This window comes from Brassica rapa, chromosome A06 (genome assembly GCF_000309985.2).
Source record: "Brassica rapa cultivar Chiifu-401-42 chromosome A06, CAAS_Brap_v3.01, whole genome shotgun sequence".
Classification (NCBI taxonomy): domain Eukaryota; kingdom Viridiplantae; phylum Streptophyta; class Magnoliopsida; order Brassicales; family Brassicaceae; genus Brassica; species Brassica rapa.
This window is the reverse complement of record NC_024800.2, coordinates 3,428,853-3,452,695: the sequence shown is the minus strand read 5'-3', so window position 1 is coordinate 3,452,695 and position 23,843 is coordinate 3,428,853. Positions and strand designations below refer to the sequence as shown.

The 23,843-nt window shown below is 36.4% G+C and overlaps 7 protein-coding genes and 1 non-coding gene across 16 annotated transcripts; 5 read left to right on the top strand and 3 right to left on the bottom strand.

The window, feature by feature from the left end:
• Positions 1 to 220: 220 nt before the first annotated feature.
• Positions 221 to 4,905, bottom strand: LOC103871627 (sugar transporter ERD6-like 2). Of its 3 annotated transcripts, none has more exons than XM_009149897.2 (17): positions 4,488 to 4,905; positions 4,291 to 4,366; positions 4,119 to 4,208; positions 3,973 to 4,032; positions 3,804 to 3,869; positions 3,645 to 3,710; positions 3,479 to 3,554; positions 3,336 to 3,400; positions 1,985 to 2,158; positions 1,818 to 1,902; positions 1,697 to 1,740; positions 1,537 to 1,599; positions 1,387 to 1,446; positions 1,242 to 1,295; positions 1,094 to 1,153; positions 891 to 1,005; positions 221 to 452 (listed from the first exon to the last, which is right to left on the bottom strand). In XM_009149897.2, the coding sequence occupies exons 3-17, from the start codon at positions 4,185 to 4,187 to the stop codon at positions 331 to 333; spliced, it is 1,179 nt and encodes a 392-aa protein (XP_009148145.1). In that variant the 5' UTR covers positions 4,188 to 4,208; positions 4,291 to 4,366; positions 4,488 to 4,905; the 3' UTR covers positions 221 to 330. The 3 variants fall into 3 exon arrangements, with proteins under 3 accessions (XP_009148145.1, XP_009148144.1, XP_018514946.1); XM_009149896.2 differs by having other exon boundaries at positions 4,304 to 4,366; XM_018659430.2 differs by lacking the exons at positions 1,094 to 1,153; positions 1,242 to 1,295 and having other exon boundaries at positions 4,304 to 4,366.
• A 251-nt stretch (positions 4,906 to 5,156) lies between these two features.
• On the top strand, positions 5,157 to 5,875 carry LOC103871626 (probable histone H2AXa). The gene is made up of 2 exons (XM_009149895.3): positions 5,157 to 5,435; positions 5,511 to 5,875. Exons 1-2 carry the CDS (start codon positions 5,229 to 5,231, stop codon positions 5,730 to 5,732), a joined length of 429 nt encoding a protein of 142 aa, XP_009148143.1. The 5' UTR covers positions 5,157 to 5,228; the 3' UTR covers positions 5,733 to 5,875.
• Positions 5,876 to 6,023: 148 nt separating this feature from the next.
• TRNAA-UGC lies at positions 6,024 to 6,096 on the top strand. Its single transcript has one exon. It is a non-coding gene; the product is annotated as a tRNA-Ala (tRNA).
• Positions 6,097 to 6,305: 209 nt separating this feature from the next.
• On the bottom strand, positions 6,306 to 8,147 carry LOC103871625. 4 transcript variants are annotated; one of them, XM_033273001.1, is made up of 4 exons: positions 7,943 to 8,147; positions 7,575 to 7,826; positions 7,059 to 7,177; positions 6,312 to 6,881 (listed from the first exon to the last, which is right to left on the bottom strand). In XM_033273001.1, the coding sequence occupies exons 3-4, from the start codon at positions 7,170 to 7,172 to the stop codon at positions 6,429 to 6,431; spliced, it is 567 nt and encodes a 188-aa protein (XP_033128892.1). In that variant the 5' UTR covers positions 7,173 to 7,177; positions 7,575 to 7,826; positions 7,943 to 8,147; the 3' UTR covers positions 6,312 to 6,428. The 4 variants fall into 4 exon arrangements, with proteins under 4 accessions (XP_009148139.1, XP_033128892.1, XP_033128893.1 ...); XM_033273002.1 differs by having other exon boundaries at positions 7,575 to 7,725; XM_009149891.3 differs by lacking the exon at positions 7,943 to 8,147 and having other exon boundaries at positions 6,306 to 6,881; positions 7,575 to 7,936.
• Positions 8,148 to 8,389: 242 nt separating this feature from the next.
• Positions 8,390 to 10,637, bottom strand: LOC103871624 (superoxide dismutase [Cu-Zn] 1). The gene is made up of 8 exons (XM_009149890.3): positions 10,378 to 10,637; positions 9,893 to 9,988; positions 9,710 to 9,811; positions 9,431 to 9,526; positions 9,195 to 9,226; positions 9,049 to 9,124; positions 8,859 to 8,912; positions 8,390 to 8,607 (listed from the first exon to the last, which is right to left on the bottom strand). Exons 2-8 carry the CDS (start codon positions 9,966 to 9,968, stop codon positions 8,585 to 8,587), a joined length of 459 nt encoding a protein of 152 aa, XP_009148138.1. The 5' UTR covers positions 9,969 to 9,988; positions 10,378 to 10,637; the 3' UTR covers positions 8,390 to 8,584.
• Positions 10,638 to 12,890: 2,253 nt separating this feature from the next.
• On the top strand, positions 12,891 to 16,470 carry LOC103871623 (vesicle-associated protein 2-2). Of its 2 annotated transcripts, XM_009149889.3 has the most exons (10): positions 12,891 to 13,186; positions 13,270 to 13,518; positions 13,784 to 13,849; positions 14,174 to 14,244; positions 14,334 to 14,415; positions 14,806 to 14,921; positions 15,008 to 15,190; positions 15,376 to 15,798; positions 15,892 to 15,969; positions 16,059 to 16,470. In XM_009149889.3, exons 3-10 carry the CDS (start codon positions 13,801 to 13,803, stop codon positions 16,170 to 16,172), a joined length of 1,116 nt encoding a protein of 371 aa, XP_009148137.1. In that variant the 5' UTR covers positions 12,891 to 13,186; positions 13,270 to 13,518; positions 13,784 to 13,800; the 3' UTR covers positions 16,173 to 16,470. The 2 variants fall into 2 exon arrangements, with proteins under 2 accessions (XP_009148137.1, XP_009148135.1); XM_009149887.3 differs by lacking the exon at positions 13,270 to 13,518 and having other exon boundaries at positions 12,894 to 13,186.
• A 254-nt stretch (positions 16,471 to 16,724) lies between these two features.
• LOC103871622 (transcription factor MYB60) lies at positions 16,725 to 18,327 on the top strand. Its single transcript, XM_009149886.3, has 3 exons — positions 16,725 to 17,171; positions 17,263 to 17,392; positions 17,507 to 18,327. Exons 1-3 carry the CDS (start codon positions 17,039 to 17,041, stop codon positions 18,090 to 18,092), a joined length of 849 nt encoding a protein of 282 aa, XP_009148134.1. The 5' UTR covers positions 16,725 to 17,038; the 3' UTR covers positions 18,093 to 18,327.
• Positions 18,328 to 18,559: 232 nt separating this feature from the next.
• LOC103871621 (myosin-binding protein 1) lies at positions 18,560 to 23,760 on the top strand. Of its 3 annotated transcripts, none has more exons than XM_033272994.1 (5): positions 18,560 to 19,084; positions 19,174 to 19,927; positions 20,304 to 22,124; positions 22,208 to 23,371; positions 23,449 to 23,760. In XM_033272994.1, exons 3-4 carry the CDS (start codon positions 20,375 to 20,377, stop codon positions 23,332 to 23,334), a joined length of 2,877 nt encoding a protein of 958 aa, XP_033128885.1. In that variant the 5' UTR covers positions 18,560 to 19,084; positions 19,174 to 19,927; positions 20,304 to 20,374; the 3' UTR covers positions 23,335 to 23,371; positions 23,449 to 23,760. The 3 variants fall into 3 exon arrangements, with proteins under 3 accessions (XP_033128885.1, XP_033128886.1, XP_009148133.1); XM_033272995.1 differs by having other exon boundaries at positions 18,560 to 19,927; positions 20,304 to 21,781; positions 21,821 to 22,124; XM_009149885.3 differs by having other exon boundaries at positions 18,560 to 19,927.
• The last annotated feature ends 83 nt before the right edge of the window (positions 23,761 to 23,843 follow it).

The following is a 23,843-nucleotide window of genomic DNA, read 5'->3' as shown; positions in this document are numbered from 1 at the left end:
TTAGGAGAATATATTTCCGAATATCATTTTTAATTTAGTAGGTTAAATTTTTGAATGATTAAAATAAAATATTAAATAAGACGTATTAATAATTTAATAATTGGTCCAACATAACATATATTCTTGTTTAGTAGATAAAATTAAGACTCTAAATTAATAGAATAGATTAAATATAAACTTTTGATTTTATAAAGTGGATAAAATAAAATGAAGGTGAAGATATTATAAAAGACTAGTCACATTTTATTAAAAACTTAACTGATATTAAAATGTTGAGAACTTTGTAACATGTTGAACAGAAACGTTTGTAACAGTGTATCATACTTCGATTTATGAAAATCGGACTAGTGATGCTTGAATCTCTTCCAGTGTTCGACCTTTTGTCTCAGGCACCAAAATCCATATGAATACAATCGTCACCAAAGAAACTCCAGAAAATGTAAAATATGTTCCTGAGAGTTTGATTAATGAAAAAAAGATCATTTTAAATTTGTATGATATATTTAACATAGTATGTGTGGACATTGCAGAACATATTTTACATATGCTCTTTCATGACTGCTATAGATAAACTTTGCTACTTTATAATATACTATATGGATTTTTTTTTTTTTTGGTAAAAAGGCTATGGATTTTTAAATTTTCTTTTATTGATCTTTCTTGTTTTACAAATACTAGTCGTCGTAAATAATTATCAAGAAATGAAGAAATTGAGAATATGATTACTTCTTGGGATATTTTGGATCGATATGCAAATTAATCTTTGAGACAAGTGAAAACACACTTAATTTTATCTTAAATACTGACCAACCATAATTGAATGGCTATAAGTTATAACTAGGGCAAATAACTAACTTTATGGGGGTGTGTTGGTACAGAGTTAAATTTACCTGAAGCGCTCCATTGCATCATGAAATTGAAACTATAAATGATGACCCAACTGAAAAACCAGCTTGACACCGTAACAAGGCTACCGGCAGTAATTTTCACATTAACCGGGAATATCTGGCATTGATTAACAAATCAATAATAAAATGTCATTAACAAAGATAAACTAAATTAATTAAAATCTAGTGGATAATTAAACAAATACCTCTGACATTATTACCCATGGTAATCCACCTAGACCAATGCAAAAGAATGAGACATGACCCTAGTATATAATTCGGTTGATTAGTGTTATGGTTTCATCAAGTTATTTATGAATAATTAACTGCAGAGTAGATTTGGCATTTACGTACTATTATACCGACGATTAACAAAACGGAACAAATCGTCTGAACTTCACCAGGCTTCTACTCAGGGCAGAAATTTGAATTTAAGTCCATAAGTAATGAAAATCATGTTTAGTTAGATTGGCCACTGGAATAGTTAAAAATACTAAACCTGAAGATAGTAAGATAGGCCGATTAAAAATGAACATATGCACACTCCAGTAGAAGACAACTGCAAACAAAAAAAAAATCAAATGGGTAAAACAATTTTGTCCAAAACATCAGTTAGATGTAGTTTATTCAATAATCATGAAGTACTAACCAGAAGAAGTGGTCGGCGTCCCCATCGATCAACGGTTAATATGACAACTATAGACTGTGGTACCTTTAAAAGAATAAATTGTATTGAATAAATAAAGATGAAATAGTCAGAGATATGAAAAATAAAGAGTGAATGATGTTTTCTAAAAATAATGTTATACCAGAACAGCTGCGAGGATTGTTGTTCCAATGTTGATTGGGAAACCTGATAACATGATGTTAAAGATGTTGATGCAATATAAAACCAGTGACCTGAACGGCAATCTTTTTATTTTGGTTTACCAGCTTTGTCAAAAATACTAGCAGCGTATGCACTTATCGCCGCACTCCCACTAAATTGTTGCATAAGCATTAGTCCCAATCCTATCTAGCAGTTTTCAAAAAGCCACAACAAGTTGATTATATATTACACATTTTAAAATAAATGACTGGTCTTAGACGAGACTTACTATCAACGGTTGTGCGTTTCTCACGTGAAACAAATCTTTTATTCCACTTTGAGACTCTCTTCGGGAGATTTCCACTGTTTCTCTGATTTCTTCTGCTTCTTCGAGAACATCAAAATTTTCTCCCCTTAGTCTCGTCAAGGTAACTTCAAGCTCTTGATCTCGACCATACATAGCCTTAGAGGAACATTAATATGTAGACATGCTTTAGTTGTGCACAAGAACTAATACTAACTAGATTTTGACCCGCACGCCCGTGCGGGTCTATTTTTTTTTAAAAAAATATGATGATATTTGCTTCTTATGTCACTATTTAAGGTTGAGTAAAAAACTTGAATTCGAAGATTCAAACCGATCTTAATCCGAATAAGTAGTACTAAATCCGAACCAGAATTGATTAAATATCTGAATTATTCAAAATTTTGGTATTTGAATAATTGAAACCTAATCCGATCCGAACCGAATTATTTTGGGTATCCAAAATAGATTTATATACTTATATATATGATACTTTTAAGTTCGCATAAATGCTTGAAAATATATACAAATAATTAAACGTAAATATCTTAAATAGTTAAAAAAATACTCAAAACTCTAAAAATACTTAAATAATTATTAATTCTCTATCCAAATATTTAAACCAAACCTATTTAAATTGGTTATCCAAATCAGAACCAAATCTTCAAAGATCTGAACTGAACACGAAATCCCAAAAAGACCCGAAAACGAATCCGAACGTCCACCCATAATCACTATTATATATATCCTATATGTGTTATCATAGGTTACAAAAATATGTGTTATCATATAACTAATCGTATTTTATACGTACCATCAAATAAGTTTTCTTATAATTAATAATATTTTATACGTACAATCATATAAATAATCACATATTATATTTTAAAACTTAATGTGAAATATAAAACCATAATTTAAGTTGGTGTTTGAAATTGGATTTTGTATTGTATTTTTATCATATATATTTTAAAAAATTATAATAGTTATTGGAAAATATGTTAGTAAAAATCAAATTTTGAATATATGTATATTTTTGAATGAATTTTTGATATAAATTAATTTTAAATTATTATTTTGATTTGAATATATATATCAAGTAACATAGATCCATTACTTTTTAATATATGGACTTTCAATTTTTTTTAGTAGCATAAGCCCATTATTGTTTTTTCTAATTTATTGCTATCCATGTTTCCAAACAGTACTATTTTTTAACTACTATTCATATTGCCAAACAATCCCAATGTGTACTTCAACTTTAATAATATAGATAAACCTAAATAATACACATCTCAAATATTATTGAAAAACATCTGAAAGTTTTTTAGTATACCAGCCATCTTGGAGATTCAGGGATGAAAAATAAACCTATCAGCTGCACAGCGCATGGAATTGCACCTAGTCATTCAAGAGAGAGTTTAGTAATATTACTTGATTGTAAAATTCATTTATTGTGATTTTTTTGGGGATACTTACTTAAAAGAGCTAATGTTCGCCAACGGAAAAAGTTCCCAGTGAAGAACATCAGCGAAATCCCAAGACATTGTAGAAGCTGTAAGTTTCAAATCCAAATGACAAAAACATTGGTTATATATTGTAATTTAAAAATTACAAGTTATTTTTGAATTATATAATTGTTCACCTGATTAGTAAAACTGAATCCACCACGAAATGTTTTGGGTGTAATCTCTGCTATATACACAGGAACCTGAATATCATGATCAATTAATCAAACAAAATGCTGCAATATGACTCCATTAACTACTCTGAAAGTAAATATTAAAATCTTTAAGTGAATTACCACATAACTAATGAGACCAACTCCGAAACCCAAGAAGAGTCGTCCAATATTTAGCAGCATAACGTCCTTTAAATAATAACAACAAATCAAATATTAATTGTTTTTTAGCTATAAGTGGAAGTATATTCACATAATATAAGATAAAATTATATGTGGAGGGGAAACAAACATGTGCAAACGCTACAGCGAGCCAGCCAAAGAGGCAGCAAACATCTGAGATCCACATTGTCTGAAGATGATCAATAGATGAACACATTAAACGCATATGTATATAACTAAGACGTCAATATAATGTATCAAGAGGAAATTAATTACTCGTCGACGACCAATGAGCGCAGCGATTTTTCCGCTAACCGCGGCCGTAATCATTCCTCCCAATGTCATTAGCGAAGTGAAAAACGAATACTGACCAAAACGAAAATAAAGAACCGGGTTAAATGATACTCAACCCATGGTTTAAGTGAACCGGTTTTTTAGAACTGCGTACACATTGGACTCACATCAGCCACAGAAAGTCCCAGTTCTTCCATGATTTTGGATTGAGCAGGCGATGTATACGACATCTTCAAAATTAAGGCCAAAAATAGTAATTATTAAGTTGAAATCACACATGACATATTGAGATCGAAATCACCGGAAGAGCTAAGAAAAGTAAGAAAAAAAAGAGAGAGAATGAAGTCTCACGGCACAGCCATAACAGAAGGATCCAGCGACAGCAACGGAAGTACTGAGAAGAACACCATGAGTGAAGGAAGAAGGAGTTGTTCTTGCTTCTTCTTGCTTATCCAGCAGACTTGCAGATTCCATCTTCTTTCCTCTTTTATCCTATCTACTTTTTTTTGGTTGCTCTAGTAAATTGTTTTACAAGTTTGAATAGTCTTCATACGTTTATTATATGTGGTCCGCTTTGTCTCATTGCTTTGTTGTTGCATGTGGACAACGATTATCATATGTTATGAAATGATGAAATATATTGACTCACTAGTCAGTAGTCACTACCACAACTTGAATTTTTTTTTTTTTAATTTCCATCTCTAGTTGCATCATCGAGTAATTTGTAAATTATATTTTGCTAATTCGACTTGCAAGATTTGATTAGTAAACCATGTTTTAAATGGTTGGTAGTACATTTGGAACAAGGGCCTTTTTATGGCCTTTGGGCCTTTCAAATGTCTGTTTCATCTGGGCCCTTTAAAAGCCGTAACGATCCTTAAAATTGGAATTACAGGTGTAAAGACGGTAACAAATCACACAATTTAAAGGCCCAGATCTAGTGCCAGGCTGGCGATCCGTGTGATGCCATGTTTAACCAATCAGAGTCAATAGTCAAGCCTTTATATAATAGACAAGGACATAACCCTAAAGCACACAACATCTTCCTCTGTACTCAAGAAGACTTCACCAACTTTTCTTCTTCAATCGACGATGAGCACCGGCGCAGGAAGCGGCACGACCAAAGGCGGTAGAGGAAAGCCAAAGGCCACCAAGTCCGTCTCTCGTTCTTCAAAGGCCGGTCTTCAGTTCCCCGTCGGAAGAATCGCTAGATTCCTCAAGGCAGGCAAATACGCCGAGCGTGTCGGCGCCGGAGCTCCGGTCTATCTCTCCGCCGTTCTCGAGTACCTCGCCGCTGAGGTATAACTTCGAATCGATTCGCGTCTTGTCTTTATTAAAATCTCTCGTACTGATGATTGGATTGGATTCGGACAGGTGTTGGAGCTTGCTGGAAACGCGGCGAGGGATAACAAGAAGACGCGTATTGTGCCGAGGCACATTCAGCTCGCGGTGAGGAACGATGAGGAGCTGAGTAAGCTTCTGGGAGCTGTGACGATTGCTAACGGTGGTGTTTTGCCCAACATTCATTCCAACCTTTTGCCTTCCAAGGTTGGGAAGAACAAGGGAGACATTGGATCTGCTTCTCAAGAGTTCTGAGTTTCATCTTGGTCTCTCTTTTGTTGTCGGATTCCCTTGTAAAATATCAACTTTGTTTTGAAGCTAATGGGGCTTTTGTAACAAATGTTTCGATGATATAATATTACCTAATGGATCTTAGGTTTGATTCATTTTTTTTCCAATTGCATGTTCGATGTTGCAGTTAAATACAATTCAGACCATATTTGCGGAACATAAACCCAGTTTCAATTTCAGTGTATCTCCTTCAGTTGTATTACCATTTCACTTTGTTCTGAAATGATTAAATGTACGAAACATAATGAACATCATGGGGATGTAGCTCAAATGGTAGAGCGCTCGCTTTGCATGCGAGAGGCACGGGGTTCGATCCCCCGCATCTCCAATCTTTTTAATTTCCATTAGTTAACTTTTTTTTTGTTTTCAGACCTGTGTATTCTCACTTACTGTCTGAACGAACGTGAGATATCTACAGTTAATATACGCTAATTAGGTGTGTATTTCTGACTCGTGATTAAGCATTTGATTTTTTGAACTAATTTGATGCATTAACTTAAATGTAACCCATATTGGGTTTTAAGGCCATAGAGTTTGTTACACAAGTGATTAAGCATTTCTTCTCATATATCTTGTTGAATTCACGAAACAGATTTAATAGCAAGTACACTTCGAAGTCAAACCTTAAATTTTTAAACACAGAACCAAACCTTTGCGTATCTAATCCAGGTAAATTTTGACATCGATTCCATTGTCAATAAGGGACTGAACAACAGCTCTGATCTTCCCTTCAAACTTGTCTTGGTCTCGAGGCGTATAAGAAGCCGTGTACACATCAGCCTCTTTCGCTCGTTCGGACAAGATCCTCCCTATGGACATACACGCTGGGATATCGCATCTTGACCTCAACACCGCTTTTACGTCTTTTGAGTTTGTCCCCGCAACCGCGACTTGCTTGCACGTGACACGGTGCGTGATAGATGCGGATACAAAACGTTTTGAGATGAAGACGTCGAGTGTGAATGGCTCCATGTACGCCACTGTCCGTTGCTTGAAGGAGACGTGTTTGTCTGGATTCTTCGATTTTTTCTCCTTTTGGTATGTGTATGGTCGGCTTGTGTCATCGTCCACGTAGTCTTCTACGCCGAAGAAGCTTCTCGGAGCAAGAACAGTCTGTCAAGAAAACAATTTGAAAAACGCTTCGAAGTAGATCAAGTAACGAGATCTCAACCAAACAGGGACAAGGCTGTACACACATGACTCGAACGAATACACTAGTTCTTCTACTAATCCTCGTACAAAATCAAACTACACACTCAAGTGATCAAAGTGGAAAGGATGGTGGCTTACCTGCCCATTGTGAAATCCACAATTGGTTTGGAACAAGAAAGGTCTAAGATATGCTCTGTTACTTCCATAAATTGCTTTACCTATCGAGTACTTGCCAACCACTTGCTTCAACATTATACCTAAAGAAATTACATGAGTGGAAATTTCAGACACACATATGCTTTCGTTCTCGTGTTCAGAACATGCTCCATGACCGACATCCTAACACACTGAACATGCTCTACTACTGAATTAGGCAAACTTGAATTCCCTCAATTAACATTACAAAAACATAAATCCATTACATATAACAAGTAACTAGACTATGTCATTTCTAATTTACGGAAAGTTCTCAAATTTACCGCTGGTTAGCTATGTAAAATGCAAAGGATGAAACAATCATATGAGACGTATATCATTTGAGGATCAAAGCCACGACATAATAATCATAACACTTTATCACATAGTATCGGCTCGTATGCAACGCGAATGCCTTTCACATAAGTGCTGTTCGTTTGGTTTGGTTGACGCAGTTACCTGCGGTTGCTTCGGCGTCAATTTTTTTAATAAACTCTTGTTCGTTTCATTGACGCCGGTACTATGTTTGCGTCTGCGTCTAAACGCTGCGTCTCGCGTCGATCGCCGAAAAAATCTGCGTCTGCGATTAAAGCTGCGTCGGCGTAGGCGTCTACGAAACGAACAACAACTATTTTCATTGAAGCTCACGCCGACGCCGACGCCGGCCGACGCTTTTTCGCGGCAACCAAACGAACATGACTATAGTAGTATCTGTAAGCTCAATATAGTGAAGACAGTATACTCTAACGCACAGAGGACTATTATAATTGAATTAATCAGTTACCAGCTTAGCTTAACTGTTAAAAAAACTGAGGGCAGAAAGAAACCTGAAATGGTAGAAAAGAAGTCGCGAATCGGGAAGTAACCGGCGACCTGAAGTTCGATGGCGAGGGCACGACGGTTTGATTTCGCAGAGGAGACACTCAGAGAAGGAAGGAAGAGAGGGGTGAATCTCAATGAAACCTAAAAAGTCGGTTCCAATTAAGTAAATTTAATTTGAACCAGACCGAGTAAGCTGGTTAAACCGGAATGGTTTCGGTTAACGCTGAATTAATCCCCGGAGTTTTAATCTTCAGAGGTTCAGAACCTTCACTTGCACGACCCTCTCACTGCTTCACTACTTTCGGTTAGTCTATGGTTTTAATATATCAAGTTGTGAACATTTTTTTCATGTGGATTTTGTTACTTCTACGCACTGATGTTTTAAGTTTCAGACTATATCCCCAAATGCATAACACTTCACATTGCATCAATGCAACTTCAGGCAAAGTTGATACGGTCAAAGTTTTAATTTCACATCTGCTCTTATTCATGAAATAGTAAAAGTCCTGAATTTTTTTTGGTCTTAAATAAAATGTATTGAGCCACAAAGGAGAGATTATAGCCACACACACAGTACACACACAAACTAGCCAGGTCTAGAGGTATATGACCTCCTTATTGCATCACTCTCTTCCTCGATAAGTGCTTTAGCCCTGAAGACCAATAATGCCTGCAAAAAGGATAATTCAGTTAGTTGATCCTTTCTGAGTCTATTAGATCGATTGAGAATCATCACAAGTGAGGTTGAATTCCCACAGACTGATAGTTAATCTGTCGCCACTTCTTAAACATATAAAAACTATGATACATTTGTTGACGGACATGATGTTATCTATTTTCAGCCTAAACCCAAAATGCAAGACCAAGATGAGCGTTGAGCTGCCACAGAAAATGAGAGAAATATGGTATATTTCTACTTACCACAAGCAACACGGCCACCTGCATTTCCGGTAGCCAAGCTGAGTTCATGGCCTCCTGAAAATGTAAAAATCGAATGGTTTTAGAGTGTTCTTAGTATTGATGTTGAGACTACTAGATGTCTTCATATGGACAATGTAACTTAAGGATGTCAACAAAAACAAAATGATCTTAAAGAGCCAAAAGTCATTACCCTTTCCGAGGTCATCAGGGTCTGCGTGGACAACAACAGCCCTTCCGACAATAGAGTTTGGTCCACTAAGAGGAATCTGTACAAGAACACAAAACATTGGTTCACTGAAGGAAAAAAGAGCACAAAGTAGGTAGAAAGCTACGAACCTGGCAGTCAGTGATTGTGAAGGTGGCAGTTCCTGGGATAGCAAAACCAAAAGGTTTGGTGTTAATCCATGAACACTAAAAGCTAGTCAAAGATGAGAACTGTACTATAAAACTAGGACCGCATAAAACAAGTTTACAAGGGCATAGCAAACAGGATGATGAAGAGTCTCAAGATATAAAACTGCTCAAAAGAAGTTTGAGATCAGAGAGATACAAATGCTGAGAACAAATTATACCATCATCTCCAACAATGATGTTTCCTAGATCGCCAGCATGACGATTAGCATCCTCAGGGGCACCGTGTTGTTTACCATCAGGGTTGAAATGTGGACCTATTAGAATACGAGATTTGACCACAAGATTAGTAACAATTTCAATTACTTCGAAGATGATTAAAATCCTAGATTCAAAACATAATTATAACCATGTAGGCAAACACCATCATCTCCTTAAAGTTTCTTATCCAAACAAAATATCCAGAAAGGTGTTCCTTCAGAGAGGTATAAGAGTAGTACCGGTGGACATGCAACCGTTAGTGGTGTCACCAAGAGCATGGACATGGAAACCATGTAGACCAGGTTTAAGTCCAGAAACTGTTCCAGTCACAGTGGTCACACCTAACACAAGAATCCAATCATTTCATAAAAAAGTAAGAATGGCTTCAAGTATCTTAAAAGGCACAATAAAAAAAAAAGTACCGTCTCCTTCCTGGGTGAAAAAGATAGTCCCCTTAACACCCTCACCGCTGTTCAAGACTGCCACTCCCTTGCCCATTGTTTATTATCCTTTGTGATCTGTAAAATCAACAGAAAGTCAAATAGTTTATCTCAACATATATACAAAAAAAAAACATGTAAACATCCAGAAACTAAAGAATGGTTTCAAACATCACAGCTATTTAGAACCAATCTCTCATCTTGTCTTAATTCAAGCTTAAACCCATTAGAGATATTTATCAAATGAAAAGGTCAAAGCTGTCTTCATAAGATTGGTAAACACAGAAGAAAACCAAGGAGTCAACAGATCTACCGATCATTAAAATGAAAACCCCAGCTCCATAAAGATCTAAGCGTTAGATTCGGACTTATAATCAGAAGAGAGCAAACATGTCAATACTCGATCTAAAAAAACGATCTAAGCTATCATCCATAGTGAAAAATGAAACCCAGAATCAAACTCGTACCTCAGGGTACCCCCAACAAAGAAGCTATGAAATGTCTGAATCTTCTCTCGATGAGCTTTATGTGTTTTGGTTTGGTTTGTCTACTTTGTTTTAGAGTTAGTTGTATATAAGACACGCACGAGGTCAGAATGTGGGTAGGTGATCGGTTTATTTATTTATTTAATTTTTGGGGTTTAATCTTATAAAAACCACACAGATCATGTGATTATCGGAGGCTAGATAGATTCTTTTCAAACTTTGAACCGCATTTGTTATTCTTTTTAGATGACGATGCATGTATCTGAGCGTGTGGGCCCTCTGTTTTAAATTAGTGGGCTCTCTGAGATTCTGAGCTTGTGGGCTCCCAATTCAATAAATTGGTGGCCACTTTATGTTTTTTTTTTGAATATATATGCACACCAAACCGAACATACACAAAATAAAGACGTTGATAATCATCCTTTTGCAAACAGATCATCAATAAGGCTGAAAATTTCACAGCACTATAAAATTTTGTTATAATCAACCTCACCAAGGAAAATATGTATTCTTGTAGAAATGTGATTTTAAAGTCGTCATCCAGTTATTAAAGTAGGTTGTGGTGTTTAAATGAGAAAATATATTAATTGTTTACTTGGGATGAAAACAAAATAGGCACATGGATAATAGTTTTATTGCTTTGTACACCTATAACAACAAAACAATGAATACACAAACATTTTGAAAGTGAGATAATGATGTAGCGGAAGCTTATAGGGATAGAACTAGAGATCCGTTGATTCTGAGAATACCCGGAAAACTAGAATAATACAAAGATCTTATTTAGTCTAAGAATGCCTAAGATCAATGTCTTCTTAAATTCGTTGAGATCACCAATGATCTACCGAAAGCAAGGAACAACAAAGAGAGAACTCTCAATTTTATTAATAAATCATCAATTCATAAACTACATAAAACCATAGCCTCAAAGACTATATATAATAAAACATAAAACCCTAAAAACCTTAGAGATAATTATCTTAATAATAAATAAACTCTAAATAAAATACTAAATAAATAATATATTTATTTTAAATATTATTTCTGCATCATTCTCTCCGGGTTGGAAAGATTCGTCCTCGAATCTTAACCGTGGTCTTCAATTAGTTTGTTTCTTCTATTCCTTAACATCCAATGACAATATTCTTGCCAAACAAGTAAGCAATGGTGACATATTTCATCAAAGTCAACTTGCGCCGTGAACAACGTAATCATCATGAAGCTGATATCCATGTGCTCCTCCTTATCACGATGATGTGTGAAAGCTTGTACTGGATCACCCTTAACAAAAACCCAGCTGGCTCCACAACTTCCAAAACGTGAGTTTCCTTGCTTCAAATTGATGCCGTCCACGAGCAAAAAAATATTCTGACGAGTAACTTCATTGCTCAACTTATGAACCACTTGACCATAGAATTCATTGACGTCGTACTGAATCCAACCGTCATCATCATAAAGATCGAAAATTGGATCTCCAACAATCTCTATATAGACAGTTTCTTCACTTTCGATGAACAAATTCTCCATGATTCCAGAATCGAGTTTTGATTAAGAAACCAAAACACCAGCTTTGATACCAACTGATGTAGCGGAAGCTTATAGGGATATAACTAGAGATCCGTTGATTCTGAGAATACCCAGAAAACTAGAATAATACAAAGATCTTATTTAGTCTAAGAATGCCTAAGATCAATGTCTTCTTAAATTCGTTGAGATCACCAATGATCTACCGAAAGCAAGGAACAACAAAGAGAGAACTCTCAATTTTATTAATAAATCATCAATTCATAAACTACATAAAACCATAGCCTCAAAGACTATATATAATAAAACATAAAAACCTAAAAACCTTAGAGATAATTATCTTAATAATAAATAAACTCTAAATAAAATACTAAATAAATAATATATTTATTTTAAATATTCTTTCTGCATCAGATAAACAACTTAAAAAACTGATAAATGTAAGAGGTTTTTTAAGCAGATGAGATTGCAACTCAGTAATTAGACTGTTAATGACATTTACATTTTTAGCAAAAAAAATTATAAGAGGGTTCGATCCTAATTAAAAACAAATCCCCATATTCCCACACGACATTTTCAGAGCTTTATCAACCGATACTACATTTTTTATAACTAATAGTACTACATGCACCTATTACATTTGATAAGATCATAAAAGACATAAAGTTTTATTCTTATTTTTTTCTGCCAATTTTAAATACTTCTATTTGCTCATCTCTTTTATTTCGTTAACATATTTCGGAATATTTGCATTATACGCATTTAAATCTCTTCTTCGTGTTAAAGAAAAATAAATGGGAAAGCACTTAAAAAGGGTGTTGATGATCGGAATCGAATCACAATCACGCGTGTAATCCCCCTCTTTAATAAAAAAAAAAGCATTCATTTCACAATCACATAATACTCTTGTCATATAACTCCGCATCTACCAAATTGCAATCTCACTTAATTTTTTGGTTTATTCTCAAAACCCCACTTTAAATTTGTTGTTTTCTACCGACTATAATATTACAAAAAAAAAAAAACAAAAATGTTTTTGGTCGTACCAAATTTTGTTTAGTAATTGCCGTCAGGTGCAACAAATTTTCACCATCTCCATCTCCAACAAATTGCCGTCATATACTTTTTTTTGGTGTTTTGAGCACATCATCCCCATACTTGCACTTCTTCTTCTACCCACCCCTTCCCATCAGATTACGGTTCTCGAGAAATCTCATCGCTCTCTCTCTCCACATCGCTGCTTGTTTCGTCATCAAGGAGAGAGACTGTAAGTTTTTCTTCTCATACTATCGCCCCTCTTTGATCATGCTCATCGTTGGTTTCTTCTGCTTATGTATTTTTTCTGTTTAGAATTTTAAATCGAAATCGCTAGGGATCCGGAAGATTCATTCCGATCTGAGTTTTTTACTAATTCACTAGCATCGGATCCCCGAGGAGTCAAAGTCTGCTCCTCGAAAACGTCGTCGTCCTTCCTATTTTGCCCCTATGAGTTGTTGAGCACACACTATGAGGCCGTTGGAGAAATAATCAGATCGTCGTCGAACTTGCACGCTTAGGCTTTGATTTTCCAGCGCCGTCGCCGACAGATCGCTGAATATAGTACGAAACGCTTTAACGTCAAATTAATCGCGTTTTGAGTCTTCGCGGTGGTTTAGGGTTTTTGGTGACGGAGGAAGACGATAACGGCGAACTCGATTAGATTTTAGCTCTTAATGCTTTTGATTAGAGTCCGTGATGTTCGAATCATAGAGAGAGAGCTAGCTTTATGATTGATCTGATTTTCCCGCCCTTTTACGAGTATTAAAAGTCTCTAATCAAGTGATTCTGAGCTGATCTTAGTGTGTGTGTTTCCCTCTTAAACCAGATTTTGTCACAGCAACCATGAACATGCCGCTATTGGATATTCAACCACGAACGTTGAAGTTTGTAGGTAAGATATCATTATCAAGGGGGCTGATTCTTAATCACTTGCCTAATGATCATTTTTTTTAGTTTAGTTATGGTCCTTGTTCTCTGAATTGTCAGCTATTTTCTTTTAATTAGAGTTTTGTGATAGTGGTGGTGCTTATGGTTTATGGATCGTGTAACTAAGATGAGTTGGTGTAATGTTGAGGTGTTTGTTGTGCTAAGGAGCTTTTGAACTACTTCCTGCTGCTGAATTTGAGCGTGGTGTGATTCTGTGTAGATTGAAGTCGCTTGCTTTTCAAATCATCTGTTATCCTTTTTATGACTAACTGGTTTGCCTCTTTTGTAGTTGATCTGAAGAAGCAGAGTACCTGCGTCGTACAGCTTACCAATACAACCAATCTTTTTGTTGCATTTAAGGTCTAAACACACGTACTCTTCTCTTTTTATGGCTAAATAGTTCTCTGGATAAGACGCATAAATTAGCTGTGGTTTTGGTTTATTGACAGGTCAAAACTACATCACCGAAGAAGTACTGTGTTCGTCCAAATGTTGGCGTTGTTGCACCAAAATCATCCTGTGAATTCTCTGGTATGATGCCAACTTCTTACTTCCTGTCGAACAATGCTTTAATTTCTTGCACCTACCTTTGTTCAGTCGGTGGTATGAGTTTGTTGCATGATGTCTGGTGGCCTGGGAAATGAACCGAAAATGTTTATATTTTCTTAGATATGTCATTTGTCTTTGGAGTTGAACAGAGTCTGGACAGTGTTTTAGGATCCTAGGCTTTCAGAGTTCACATCATAGTTGTCTAAAGGGAACATGGACCTGTACCAGATGGAGTTGCTAAGTTCAAAGTCTTTGTTGTTGGAAAACTCAGAATTTGTTTGTGTATTCGAAGTTTAAGTTGGATGATGAATAGGTCCTTCACGTTAGAATTTAGTCAATGCTTTGGGTTAATCGAGTAGTATGTTATTGCAGTCATTATGCAAGCTTTCAAAGAACCACCTCCGGATATGGTTTGCAAAGACAAATTCTTAATCCAGAGTACTGCTGTGCCTGAGGAAACAACTGATGAAGACATCACAGCTAGCATGGTAACCCCTTTGATCCTCTCTATCCCGAAATTCTGCTATCTGGTCTGTCAAGTATATATGTATATTCATTTATTCATTCATGGCAGTTCTCCAAAGCGGAAGGGAAACACGTAGAGGAAAACAAACTCAGAGTCACTCTCGTGTTACCCTCTAACTCACCTGAACTATCTCCAGTTAAAGGGACTCTGAAACAGGAAGCAGTATTTGAAGATTCCATCCTCAAGGATCGAGTATATGGTCAGTCAGAGACCCTTCGTCCTCCACAATATGTAAGAAGAGTATTTAGCCTTGTTCACAACCAAGTTATTTGAGATTTTAGTAATATATGAAGATTAATCACTATGCAGCGTGTGTAAATCTTTCCCAGCAAGTCCAGTTTAGTTCATCACATTTATTGGGTGCGATATGCAGCGTCTTATCCTTGTTTGTTTATTCTTAACCTTTATTTTTCCAGGAGAGTGAGATTGTCAAGGAGCCTAGGATGGTTGGACATGATGAGTTAAAGGCACCCTATGATGCAAAGGAGGCTAATGACTTGAAGGCAACTAAAGGCGGCTACGCTACATCGAACTTGGAAAAAGAAGCTGAATTTGATCCTATTAGGTATGCAGATGATGGAAGGGGGATAAAGTCAACACATAATTTGGATACTCCCACAAAAATGGCCATGGATCTGGATCAAGGGTTTGCTAATGGAAAAGCTTCGGCCAACAGTGTGTCTTATTCTGATGAACCAAAGATACCTAGGAACAGAGACGTTGTCCAGATGCAGCAAACTGACGCTCAGAATATCAAAGCATTGGAGGAGTCAAAGTTGGTTAAAGACATTGAGGGGATGAAGCTAAAAGTCAATGCTCTTGAATCCAAGCTAAAGCAGGTATGGTATCAAATTTAGAAGTCCATAACTTGGTGCAATCTTCTGATCACTGTTAAATGTGCTAAAGAGTTTTTTTTTTTAAATATGGTGCAGGCTGATTCAACCATTTCGAAGCTAATGGAGGAGCGGTCTACAAGCTTCCAACATAGAGAAAGCTTGCAACAAGAGCTGGTGAGAGTAGCTAGTAGTAACTGGCTACATAGCTGTTTCTTTTATAACCCAGTGATAACAAAGCTTGTATTTATGATGATATGATGCAGGCGGAACTGAGGACGAAGAAGATAGTGAAAGAAGTGCACATTGGATTCCCTCTGCTATATGTATGCGTGGTGGCATTCATTAGCATTGTTATCGGGTATTGTCCGCGCACTTGACTGCTCGGCCTTTCTCTCTCGATCACACATATCTTTTATATCTCTTAGCAAGTGTGCAGTCAGAAAATATAGACAAAGGAAGTGAAATTAAGGAGTTGTCTCGTTTTGGTACTCTTTTGTGGGAGAGAGTATGATAATGGTTCTCTCCAGATACTTTTAAGATGGATTATTATATAGACTGTATAGAGTTGGGTGTTAGTTGATGATACAAAGGGACATATGGTTTGTTGATGGTATGCTTGGTTTCTTCTTTGCTCTTTTACTAGCTAATTGAAGCAGCTTGTTTGGTTTCGTTTTCTTTCTTTAGTGTTCCGGTTATCTCGTTGGTTTATTATTTTAATCCTTCGATTTATAGAGTTTAAATTTGACTGGTTCGCTAATGTTCATTTTCGTACCCACCATTACAACTACTATCACAAAAATAGTGTCAGATAGCTTGCGAGTCTTCTTAGGTTATGAATTGATTATCTCGTTAAATTATCAACCACGCACGAATCCTCCATCAACGAGCAATTTATTTTTACCGATACACACTGTATTCACCTGCAATGTGTTAAAGAGTTCATTTATGGCAATATTCGATGATAAATTAATATGGAGTTCAAACTATACTCGTTGACAAAACTACCGAAAATAGTTAACGGAAAAGGCAGAGTGACTCGTGAGCTTGCTAGATCCAAAAGAGGCTGTCAAGAAAAGCAGGCATAGAAAGTTCTTCCCTCGTTTTTAAGTCACCCAATTAATTTCACACGTATATATATACACATATACATAATGCATTAACTTCATTTATGTATATATACATATTCACACATCTATAAAGAGCAGCATAATTAAACTCTAGAGATCTAGAGAGAGAGAGAGAGATGGGGAGGCCTCCATGTTGTGAAAAGATAGGGATCAAGAAAGGACCATGGACTCCTGAAGAAGACATCATTCTTGTTTCTTACATTCAAGAACATGGTCCCGGAAACTGGAGATCAGTTCCCACCAACACTGGTGATCATTATGTTAACATATTTTCTTCTAGTGCTTTTTCTCTTCGTTTGCTTATGTGTGTTGATTTTTTGTATCTTTTGGCTTTTAAAAGGGTTACCTAGATGCAGCAAAAGCTGTAGACTGAGATGGACAAATTATCTGAGACCCGGAATCAAACGCGGAAACTTTACTCCTCATGAGGAAGGAATGATCATTCACTTGCAAACCTTATTGGGTAACAAGTAATCTCACAACACAACATCTCTTCATCTTTTGAATGTTTTTTGTTATAATCTTGATGATATGAACCCTAACTCAGCTTATTTGCTACTTATGGGCGTGGGTTGAATCTTAAGATGGGCATCCATAGCTTCGTATCTACCACAAAGAACAGATAATGATATCAAGAACTATTGGAACACCCATCTGAAGAAGAAGCTCAACAAGTCCGAGAGTGAAGAGAGAAGCTTTTCAGAAAACATGGCGTTGCAAACTTCAGCCACTAGAAACACCACTAATCATAAATCTACATATGCTTCAAGCACCGAAAACATTTCTTGCCTTCTTGAAGGTTGGATGAGAGCTTCACCAGAGAGTAACACGGTTAATTTCTTGGAAGAAAAACTGCAAAACCAAACGACCAATCTCATGAATGATCATCACAATCAGTTTCCATGCGAGCATGTACAAGGTTCTTGGGAAGAGGGTCACAGCCAAACATTCAATGGGGATGATGATCAGGTAATCAATGTTCATCCAAAGGAATCAGAGAAAAACGTTAAAAGTGATCGTGATGTCCAAGAAGATGGTGATGGTGTTGATGATGATCATAATAATGCTAGTCCACCACTGACATTTATTGAGAAATGGCTTTTGGAGGAGACAAGTACTGGGGTTCAAATGGAGGAGATGAGCTTGATGGAACCCTCTAACATGCTGTAATTTAGCTGTCACTTTTCCTGTGAATCTTATTAATGAGACTACTAATTTTATAGACTTAAATAAAGAAACCAGAAGGCATGCTATAATATATTCCCACCGTTTCTAAAAGATACAAGAAAAAAAAATTGTTTAAAACAATTTATTTTTTATATTTCCAATGCATTTTTGTCAACTAATAATAAAAAATAATATGAATTTTAAAAATATTAATTGTATTTTTTGAAGTTTTATTGGTTTAAAAATATAGGAAATATGAAATTACAAAAAAAAAACTATACATTAATAAATAAGTTTTAATATGTTTTATTATTAAGTGTGAAAATTCTAAAACATGTATTATTTTTAAACATATGGAGTATGTTTTATTTTGGCTATTATATATATATATATATATATATATATATATATATATATATATATATATATATATATATATATATATATATATGTAGTTAATGCTCACTGCATAAGTTGTAACTAACCTGAAGTAGTCTGTCTATTCATTAATCAATAAGCATTCTTATATTTAGAGGAAACATTACTTGCATCTTGTATTTTTTCTTTAGTTTACCCAAATGATAGGAGGTGAAAGTGAAACATATTCAGCTTTTGCTCTCAAATCACATCAATTTATTTCTACATATAGTGAGTAAAGTTTGAGCAACGTTTAATGGAATGCCATAATATATTGGGAGCTCTCATATTACATTTTAGTCCATAATCATAAAATGGATGACAGGTGTAATTAAAAGCTTTTCTATCATACACGAAAACGTGTGATCTTTGTATTTGAAGAAATTAGACATAATAATGAATCGAGAAAAATGTAGGACCTCCATAGTAAAGGTGGTTAATGGTATATTAAAGAGAAGAACCCACACGTAATTATCTCTGAGCATCCTCTAACAATGACCATCTTTCTTTTCACAAACAATTTATTAAAGACAAGTTTTTTTTCCTTCTATTATGCAAACCTATTATCTTATTCATCCGTGCTATTTTGAGACAGGCGGACCCAGCCCTGACCACAAGTTGGTTAACCTTGGGCTTGGGCTTGGGCCTGGGCCGGAGCTATGATCAGAGAAGCTTCATTGATTAATAGAGAGAGTTTAGTCTAGTACAAGATGCAAGCAAAACCTACTATCTTATTCACCCGTTGCTATTTTGAGACAGAACCAGCCCTGACCACATGTTGGTTAAACTTGGGCTTGGGCCGGAGCTTTGATCAGTATATTTTGAGCCGATGATACATAATTGCCAACAAGATTAAATTTGCGAAAATCATTTTTGGTAATGAAAAGGAAAGAAATGTTTCTTTCTTTCTCGAATGGGAACTTTCGGCAGCCATTTTTCTAATCAGTAGCCGACTTTCCCGTCCCTCTCCGTCTCCACGTTCACTTTTCATTCTTTTCCCACCCATTTAATTATTATTCATTTGATTATTACCAACAAATTATTAAGAGAAAAAAAGTGAACATTAATTAACAATGTAATTTGTGTAATCTATTTCAACTTTTTTCCCCCTTGGTGTATGGTTTGGTCAATAAAATAGAGATATCATTCAATGTTTTAAGAAAGGAATAATTTTTTTCTGTTTATTTTAAATAATAAATTGTGAAGAAGACGACTACGTGCAGTCCTTGCTGGGTCTACTATGTATGGGGTTCACCTTTTCCCGAGTTAAAAAAAAAAGAGTAATATAAATGGTAATCAATGTTTTCTGGGGCAAGTCTCTCTCTCGGAAAACAGAGTAGAATTTGGATTTAATTACACTTTCGAAACTCTGTCATCAAAACCTTCGATCCCTTCCAATGCTCCTACCTCATGATCAAAAGGTAGATTTTTATATTTAAGAGAAAGACAGGCTTATATACATGTTTTTTGTTCTGTCTTCATATAAAGCTGTTTGGTCTCTCTAGATGCTAAGATTGATCTTCTGTAGTATCTTTTATGAGAACGTTCTATTCTAATTTTGATCCCAAGAAAAATTGTAAGTTGAGCTGTCAATTAGATCTCTTTTCTTTTTGTGGCAAAACACTTGATTTAGATTTATTAGTTCAATTATATATATAAAAAAATTTAGTTTGTTTGAAAAGAAATTGATCACATCTCCATGTATGTTTTGGTTTCGTGTTTGGTCAACTTTCTCTGATATTCTTTTAAGCAATCTGCAAATATTTGTAGTCTAACTAAAATTGTTTTCATTTGCAGATTTGATAAACCTGCCCTTGATTGATTGATTGATTCTTGATTCTTTATATGTTTGTACCATTACCAACAAGATGGCTATCTCTCCATCAAAACCCCAGACACGGAGTTTCACTAGAGCTTTGTCATTAGCCTTCAACGAGTGGCTACTCATCCTCATGCTCTTCATCAACTCCATCTTCTCCTACTTGATCACAAAGTTTGCAGACTACTCCGACCTCCAATCTCCATGTCTCATGTGCTCAAGCCTCGATCACATCCTCGGAAGGAGGACAAAGCATCTGAAGAAATCTCATTGGGACATGGTCTGCTCCAAACACAAAACAGAAATCTCCTCGTTGGTTTACTGTCACGCTCATGGCAAGCTCGTTGACGTCAGGGGAATGTGCGAGGCTTGTCTCTTCTCATTTGCTACGACCAATAAGTCAAACGCTGAGACTTACAGATTGTTGGTTGGGAAGTTGGGTGAAGATTCTTCTTCCTTTGGAGGAAGATCCAAGAGTGATCCAAACACAGGTCGAAGATACTGCACTTGTTGTAATCAGCTGTGGATGATGCCGCAACAAACCGGTTTTAATGATCAGGAGGTGGTGGCTAAACCGGTGACGCTGCCGAAGATTCGTGTGGTTAGTAGTCTCAGAACCGGGAAACAATCTAATACACCAAAGAAAAGTGTCAGTTTCAATCATTTGCCTGATGTTGGATACACCGAGCTCAAGGTTCATTCAGATACTGAATCAGAAGCTGTGTTTTCAGAAGATGAAGGTGTAGTAGCGTTTAAGGAAAAGGATGATCATAAGTTCCAAAACGTGGATTTGGAGACTCCTCGAGTTATCACCTTGCCTTATGATATGGCTACCGATAAGCTGCTAGACCTTGACTTCCCTTCGCAAGAGATCGGTTTGAGAAGTTATGATTCCTTTTTTCCTGAAACGTCAGAGAAGGTGTTGAAGGAGAAAGAGATGAGTTCATTAGATAGTCTTTTCTTTTCTGATTCTGCAGCTGTTTTGAAGGAGAAAGAAGATTTGATTCACTTCCAAGATGTTTCTTTAACACCAGATGCTTCAATGGAGGAGACAGAGCTTGTTCCGGTTAATGTTGTGCCTGAAGAAACATCAAAGAAGGTGTTAAAGGAAGAAGAGGTCCCTTCATTAGATAGTATTTTCTTTTCATTACGCTCCACGGAGCCTTTTGCAGCTGTTTCCAAGGAGACAGAGTTTGTTAGCCTCAGAGATATTATTTCAACATCATCAGCTGCAGCTGAAGCTCTCTTAATGAGAGAGGCTGAGGGAGATTTGGTTCAACTCCTAGATTTGTCATTAACACAAGATTCTAAGGAAAGACCTGCAGATGCCTCAGTGGAGGAGGCTGGGCTTATTTGCCTCAATGATGCTACTTCAACAACATCATCAGATGCTGCTGAAACTCCTGAAGGTGATGTCTTAATGGGAGAGACTGTTTTAAAGGAGAAAGAAGATCTGGTTCACCCACAAGATGTTTGTTTAGGTGAAGATTTTGAGGTTAATCCTGCAGATGCATTGATGGAGAAGACTGAGCTTCTTTGCCTCAATGATCTTACTTCAACATCATCAGATGCATCTGAAACTCCTGAAGATATCTTAAAGGGAAGTGAACAAATGCCTCTCCATGATACATCTCCAGATGAGGTTCCTGAATCATTCACTACAAATGAAACCCCTGTCGAAACGTCAAAGGAGAGAGACACAAGCCAAGATGATATAGCCTCTCTGGAACCTGAGTATGTAGTTGTATCACCTTCAAAATCTGCACAATCCATGCCTGAAGAAGATTCAACAGAAGACTGTAAGTTTTCTCTTCATCTTTGCTTGTGTGGGCTTATAATAGTTCTTGGTCTCTGATGAAGTACAAATGCATTTTCATATCAGGTGTATCAGAAGACAAGGAAACAAAAGAGACCATGGCTTCTCAGACAGAAGCTGCTCCTGTGTCAGAATCTGCATCTTTCAACTCAATGTCGGTGGCAGCAGATACAAACCTTGGTTCAGGTGAGTTGCTGGATCTTGCTGATACATACAACTCCATCCCACACAACGAAGGTAGTAGTAATGATGGAGAAGCACACATAGAACATTGGATGAAGAAAGACACTTCCAGAGTTAGCGAAGACCTTAAAACACTACTCACTCATATCTCATCTTCTCGTGGGATAGAGCTTCTGTCTCCTAGAGGTATAAGCCCCAAGATATCTACCGATCAAGAGACAAAGGACTTAGATCTCGACATGCAGTTGCTAATCCAAAAGAGAATGCTGGAGAGGAACGAGAGCAACTTATCGTTAGAAGAAGTTTCCGTGAGTGAGATAGAAGGAGAAAGCGAGAGTGATCGGTTGAAAAGACAAGTTGATTACGACAGGAAGCTTCTGACTGGTTTGTATAAAGAGCTGGAGGAAGAGAGAAGCGCTTCAGCGGTTGCTACGAACCAAGCGATGGCTATGATCACGAGGCTGCAGGAGGAGAAGGCGTTGTTTCAGATGGAGGCCTTGCAGAACCTTAGGATGATGGAAGAGCAAGCTGAGTACGATATGGAGGCGATACAGAAACTGAACGATTTGCTTGTTGATAAAGAAAAGCTTATTCAAGATTTAGAAGCTGAGATTGAGTACTTCAGAGACCAGACCCCACAGAAGAAGAAGCTAGATGTTGCAGAGATTGATTCTTCTAGTGAGACAGTGAGCAACAAGATACAGAACTGTTTAACTGGGTTCAACGAAGAGAGACTATACATCACAAGTTGTTTGGAGAATCTTGAGAACAGGGTGGTTCAAAGAGATGTAAACAGTGAGGCTCATGATGATGACTTAGCAACGCAAGAATCTGTTTCTGAGCTAGGTGAGAGAGTAGAGAAGCTGAAGGGGGACTTGTATTTTCTGGAACATGTTGTGAATTCTCTGGGGCATGGGGATGAAGGCGTGCAGTTTGTCAAGGAGATAGCTTCTCATTTGCAAACTCTGCGGAGTCTCAGCATGAAAAGACGTAATGATGCAGAGAGTTGATGCTACTGTCTACCTCTAAAACAAAACCTTCACAAAGGTATGTCTCTCTCTACTTCTCTGATTGCTGTGTTGTTTCAAGTTTCTTCATGTGTGGTTTTGTTTTATTTATGTCAGATAACTTGGTGGAGAAGATATTGCAGAGGAATACTAAAAGAAGATAAAGAGTGGTGAAAAAAGCTTAAGGAATCTGTACAGCATCTTCAAGATGGCCTTTTCTTCTTTCCTACACAATAACAATCTCAGTATTTTGCAATTTTTACAGGAATCATTCATATTTTTGGGGGTTGTTCATAATTTTCTTTTTGGATTTGTTTTGCATTTTCTATTGTTTTTCTTGTGCTGAAGTTCTCATTTAAACATTCTTTAAATAGATTGATAATTTTGTTTATAATGTCAAAAGTCATGCAACTTTGCTGCATTTTTCGCATATAGAAATATGGTTAAAACTCATATTCCTTTTGTTTGTAGTGTTTTAAAAATCGGTGTAGGCCGCGCTTAGTTGGCAAATC

Excerpts from the sequence above, each read along its gene's own strand:
- LOC103871627 (XM_009149896.2), bottom strand. The coding sequence starts at position 4,610 with ATGGAATCTGCAAGTCTGCTGGATAAGCAAGAAGAAGCAAGAACAACT. Across the intron at positions 3,401-3,478 it reads GCGAACATTAGCTCTTTTAA|GTGCAATTCCATGCGCTGTG; the intron begins GTAAGTATCCCC and ends TTGAATGACTAG. Across the intron at positions 1,903-1,984 it reads GAAACGCACAACCGTTGATA|ATAGGATTGGGACTAATGCT; the intron begins GTAAGTCTCGTC and ends GAAAACTGCTAG.
- LOC103871626 (XM_009149895.3), top strand. The coding sequence starts at position 5,229 with ATGAGCACCGGCGCAGGAAGCGGCACGACCAAAGGCGGTAGAGGAAAG. Across the intron at positions 5,436-5,510 it reads TCGAGTACCTCGCCGCTGAG|GTGTTGGAGCTTGCTGGAAA; the intron begins GTATAACTTCGA and ends GGATTCGGACAG.
- LOC103871625 (XM_033273001.1), bottom strand. The coding sequence starts at position 7,172 with ATGTTGAAGCAAGTGGTTGGCAAGTACTCGATAGGTAAAGCAATTTAT. Across the intron at positions 6,882-7,058 it reads GTGGATTTCACAATGGGCAG|ACTGTTCTTGCTCCGAGAAG; the intron begins GTAAGCCACCAT and ends TTTTCTTGACAG.
- LOC103871624 (XM_009149890.3), bottom strand. The coding sequence starts at position 9,968 with ATGGGCAAGGGAGTGGCAGTCTTGAACAGCGGTGAGGGTGTTAAGGGG. Across the intron at positions 9,812-9,892 it reads TTTCACCCAGGAAGGAGACG|GTGTGACCACTGTGACTGGA; the intron begins GTACTTTTTTTT and ends TTCTTGTGTTAG. Across the intron at positions 9,227-9,430 it reads CATCATTGTTGGAGATGATG|GAACTGCCACCTTCACAATC; the intron begins GTATAATTTGTT and ends TTGCTATCCCAG.
- LOC103871623 (XM_009149889.3), top strand. The coding sequence starts at position 13,801 with ATGAACATGCCGCTATTGGATATTCAACCACGAACGTTGAAGTTTGTA. Across the intron at positions 13,850-14,173 it reads ACGAACGTTGAAGTTTGTAG|TTGATCTGAAGAAGCAGAGT; the intron begins GTAAGATATCAT and ends CCTCTTTTGTAG. Across the intron at positions 15,191-15,375 it reads CCCTTCGTCCTCCACAATAT|GAGAGTGAGATTGTCAAGGA; the intron begins GTAAGAAGAGTA and ends TTATTTTTCCAG.
- LOC103871622 (XM_009149886.3), top strand. The coding sequence starts at position 17,039 with ATGGGGAGGCCTCCATGTTGTGAAAAGATAGGGATCAAGAAAGGACCA. Across the intron at positions 17,172-17,262 it reads ATCAGTTCCCACCAACACTG|GGTTACCTAGATGCAGCAAA; the intron begins GTGATCATTATG and ends GGCTTTTAAAAG. Across the intron at positions 17,393-17,506 it reads CAAACCTTATTGGGTAACAA|ATGGGCATCCATAGCTTCGT; the intron begins GTAATCTCACAA and ends TTGAATCTTAAG.
- LOC103871621 (XM_033272994.1), top strand. The coding sequence starts at position 20,375 with ATGGCTATCTCTCCATCAAAACCCCAGACACGGAGTTTCACTAGAGCT. Across the intron at positions 22,125-22,207 it reads AGAAGATTCAACAGAAGACT|GTGTATCAGAAGACAAGGAA; the intron begins GTAAGTTTTCTC and ends TTTTCATATCAG.